At 41.6% G+C, this 4,234-nt stretch overlaps 1 protein-coding gene across 1 annotated transcript in view; it reads right to left on the reverse strand.

The window, feature by feature from the left end:
• LOC139640726 (laminin subunit alpha-2-like) overlaps positions 1 to 2,991 on the reverse strand; it is a gene marked incomplete at its 3' end in the record, with an annotated part of 117,763 nt that extends 114,772 nt beyond the window's left edge. The window contains 2 exon segments of the mRNA XM_071514917.1: positions 921 to 1,091; positions 2,988 to 2,991. Of these exon segments, the coding sequence (XP_071371018.1) occupies positions 921 to 1,091; positions 2,988 to 2,991 (175 nt within the window).
• Positions 2,992 to 4,234: the final 1,243 nt, after the last annotated feature.

Here is a 4,234-nt window from a genome sequence, read left to right on the forward strand (position 1 = left end):
TCAGTCAACCAGTCAGTCAGTCAGTCAGCCAGTCAATCAACCAGCCTGTCAGTGAACCAGTCAGTCAGTCAGTCAGCCAGTCAGTCAGTCAGTCAACCAGTCAGTCAGTCAGCCAGTCAGTCAGTCAGTCAACCAGTCAGTCAGTCAGTCAGTCAGTCAGTCAGTCAACCAGTCAGTCAGTCAACCAGTCAGTCAGTCAGTCAACCAGTCAGTCAGTCAGCCAGTCAATCAACCAGCCTGTCAGTTAACCAGTTAACCAGTCAACCAGTCAGTCAGCCAGTCAGCACAGTGACTGAATGGGATAATGTAAAGAGCAGATTGTTTGGCTGTATGTCTGCAGGAATTCAATAGCTGTAATAAATGTGTGAAATCTGGAGCTGAGCTGAGATTGCATCTCTAAGTCTAACTTTTAACAGAGACAGAGAGCTTTTAAAACCACCATCACAGTCAAACTTAATCTTTCTTTCACTTTCTCCTCACTCCTCTTTCTCTTCTCCTGCTCTCATTTCTCTTCCTTTTCTTCCCCTTCTCTCTACTCCCCCCCCCTCCTTTACTTCTCCTCTTTTTCTGCTTATTATTATGAAAGTTGATTGAGTGGTTGACTGACTAAATGAATTACCGACTGGTTGACTGACTGACTGGTCGGCTAGCTGACAGAATTATGATTACAGGCTAATTTTGTATTGTGATTTTGTCATGATTGATTCTTCAGTATACTGCGTAATTATCATTTCAGATGAATTGATTGGTTAACATCTGGCCAATCAGGCTCTGTCTGACTAATCTAGTATGATTGAATGTTTCCCTAATCACAACACCTATAACTCCTGTGTGCGTGTGCGTGTGTGTGTGTGTGTGTGTGTGTGTGTGTGTGTGTGTGTGTGTGTGTGTGTGTGTGTGTGTGTGTGTGCATGTCTTACCGAATACTTTTGTGCTCTTTTCGTTGCAGACGCGACACTGTGGGTTTCTAACAGGCTGACCTGGCACATGTTCTACCAGCTTACAGAACATTTCTGGGCCCGCTGAACCACAGGTGGCATTAGCCGTTACGTCTGCCATGGATGCCAGGTTTAACACCGCCGGGAACAGACCTGGAGACACAATGACACACAAATACACAGATCAATGGATAAATCGAGGGGTAGGACAGATGCACAGACAACCGTACACAGCATTGGTACTGATTGCTGATAGACACATAGCAGTGGTATTGATTTATTGAATAGGATACACAATAAGACGCATAAGCTGCTTCTTTTCATGGGGTCCACACAAAACAAAAAAATATTAAAAGTATTGCTATTATACAGTATGTCGCAAAGAAGTATAAAGACAACATGTAAGCAAACACATGAAAAGAAACTCAAAAAAACATAGATAGCGGTCAGCTTAAATCAGTTAAAACTGGTTCAGGCTGGTTTTCTTCTTCAAAGCAGGGTAACAGTTATTAGGCTATAAATATTCAGTACATGTACCTTTCCTATAAAAGTAAAGGTTTTGCATTTCAAAACCAACAGTTTTTCTGTGATTTGTTCTGAGTGAGTTAGCTAAAGTTAGCATGTGTGTGATAGCGAGGTAATGCGTTAGCCCACAACATGAGGGCAGCAGGTGTTTTATGCTAGCCAAGCTAGTTAACGTGGATGTTTTTATGGCACAGTGTGATGTCGTTCACATCATTTTCCCCTCACAGACAGCAGGAACCTGTTTGCTTTGTCTCTGGACAAATGAAGCACAGAGAGCACATTTTTGGCTGGCATTCAACTGTGCAGTAGTGCTACTTTATCAAAGGACTGTTCATTTGCATTGTGTTGCTCAAGCAAATTTTTCATTTGTTATGGATTTTTTCACTGCTGGAGCACTAATGTATGAACTTGGGGAGAACATACTATATGCATCATGATAGAAAATAGGCTTTTAAATTACACATTTTTGCTGGAGGTGGTGAAAGTTGAATTACATGCTGGGAAAGTTCAGTTTCTCATGTGTAATGTGGATTGAAAACATGGAAATCATATGCCATTTTTCCCATAATTGCTAATAAATCACTATTTTAACCTGAAATGCCTGTGTTTTAGGGTCTAACTCTCATAATTCGGACATCAAATGTAACCTAGGATCTGTGTTCTTCAGTGATACAGTGCATGAGACGAAGTTTTTCATCAGCTGGCCACATTGGCTAGTTTGAATTTCCCCTATCTATCTCAATAGGTATTTCTGAGCCAGCTGATCAGCTAGGGAGCCAGAGAGCTGAGATCCCATTCAAGTAAACTGATCATTAATTAGGTCTACATGTCACCGCCACAAATGCACTGTGGGACTGAACACAGTCTGTATTTGTACTGAGTGTATCTTGTCTGTGTTGTTCCCATAGTAAAACACACATTTGTTTCAGACTGAATGACAAGCTTGTTGATCTTAAAGTACTGGAACGCTCAACATACACATGGTTCACATTTCCTGTCTGGCAGAAACACACACACACATACATACATATACACACATACTAATCACACAGAGATGCAGCTCCAAACATACAGATACATAAACACACACACACACACACTCACTACATTACATCAGATATTCCAGTATTGGTTTGAAGTCAACAGTCAAACAACATATGCACCAACAAGCAAACATAAACACATATACAGCCACACACAAACACTGAAAACTGTAAAGAGAATGAGATGGAGGTAGAAGAGGGAGAGAAGGATAGAAAGAAAAACAGAGAAAGAAAAGTAGAGAGAAGAAGAAGGGTTACTTGTGAGTGTGTGTGTGTGTGTGTGTGTGTGTTTGTGTCGTGTCCAGATGAATCCAGCTGTTTGGCCAGATGTCAACACTGATGAACTGTGAAGAACATCTGAGAGACCCAAATTCTCTCTCTCTCTCTCTCTCACACACACACACACACACACATATACAGATTCACACACACACTCTCTCAATCTCTCTCTCACACAAGCACTTTTCTCAACTGCTCTCACCCATGATATCTGAGACAAATACACCAGTGAGCCCAGATTTCCATAACACAGTGTTTCTTAAAGGAATACGACAAAAAAACAAACTGTTAGCCAAGAAGTCATTGTATTCTATGGGCTGGGACCCAAAATGTTGGCAAAATTACAAGTCCCATAAGCTCTCAAACACTGTCCAGTCACACAAATATCATATTGTACAATGACAAACTGAAAGTAATTGCTCAATTTCCATCACTGTTTTCATGAGTAAGACCGTACCAAACAGTACGGAGGGAATAAAAGTACTTTGATTCACACTGTAGCAGCTTCTTTTCAATTTCATCTGCACGTTGTGGCCTTGTGATTTTTTTTTTTTTATTTTTTTTTTTCTTGGATGCCACAGAATGTTAAGTCTGATACTTTGGTTGGCCTCCTTGAAGTGCCTCGCCACCGGAGAGCAGGTTCCACTCTTTTCAGAGGCAATACATAAAAAAGATGGCTAGATGAAGCTCTGAAAGCATGAGTGCGTGGGACCCATACTAAAGTCTGTTGGAAGGACAAACATAAAAAGCGCAGTGAGTCACTCTTCAACATACAATTAAAATACACAACACACATCCAGCTGTCATGTTGCCAATACAGCAAAATCTTGTAATCAGACTTCCGGGCAAAATAAAGCTTAGTTGAGTTCTTAATACAAGATCAAAACATTTGTTGGGCTGAACACGTTTTTTTCACGGTCCTTCTACTCAACTCCATTTATAACTACTGCCTCCTGTCAATGCCAGGGAGTGGAGCCAGCATCCTTCTCATGCCTGGGTTTTGATCCACAACCTGGAAGCGTCTGGAATTAGACACAAACGTGTGGGAGACTGTGCAGTGTTTAATGGAGTCATTTCACCTTGTTTTTAGACTGCTAATACCATAAGCTTCCTATCGACTCCACATGTCTGATTTGCAGCAGCAGCTAGGGATTCAGAGGAGAGGCTCAATCAGGGGAGGAAACTGAGATGATTTTACCATAGCTTTGTTAGAAATACACTTTTACAGTTCCCTTCCCCCGAATCAGTGAGGGGTCAGCTGTTTCCGAAAGGGTGCATGTTTTTACTATTGCACTTTATACTCTGAATACACAGAGTCACCCAAACCATGTCGGCCCCCTCTGACATTACAGGTTTTATTGGTGATGTAATGGCACAAAATGTCATCTCACATCTGAGCGCACCGCTCGGTGTAAGACGTCCCACGGCTCAAATGAGGCGGCCAAGTTT

Source organism: Centroberyx affinis, unplaced genomic scaffold (assembly GCF_046629955.1).
Source record: "Centroberyx affinis isolate AG114_WGS23_722 - 3 ecotype Tasmania unplaced genomic scaffold, CSIRO-AGI_Caff_v1 ptg000290l_1, whole genome shotgun sequence".
Taxonomy (NCBI): Eukaryota; Metazoa; Chordata; class Actinopteri; order Beryciformes; family Berycidae; genus Centroberyx; species Centroberyx affinis.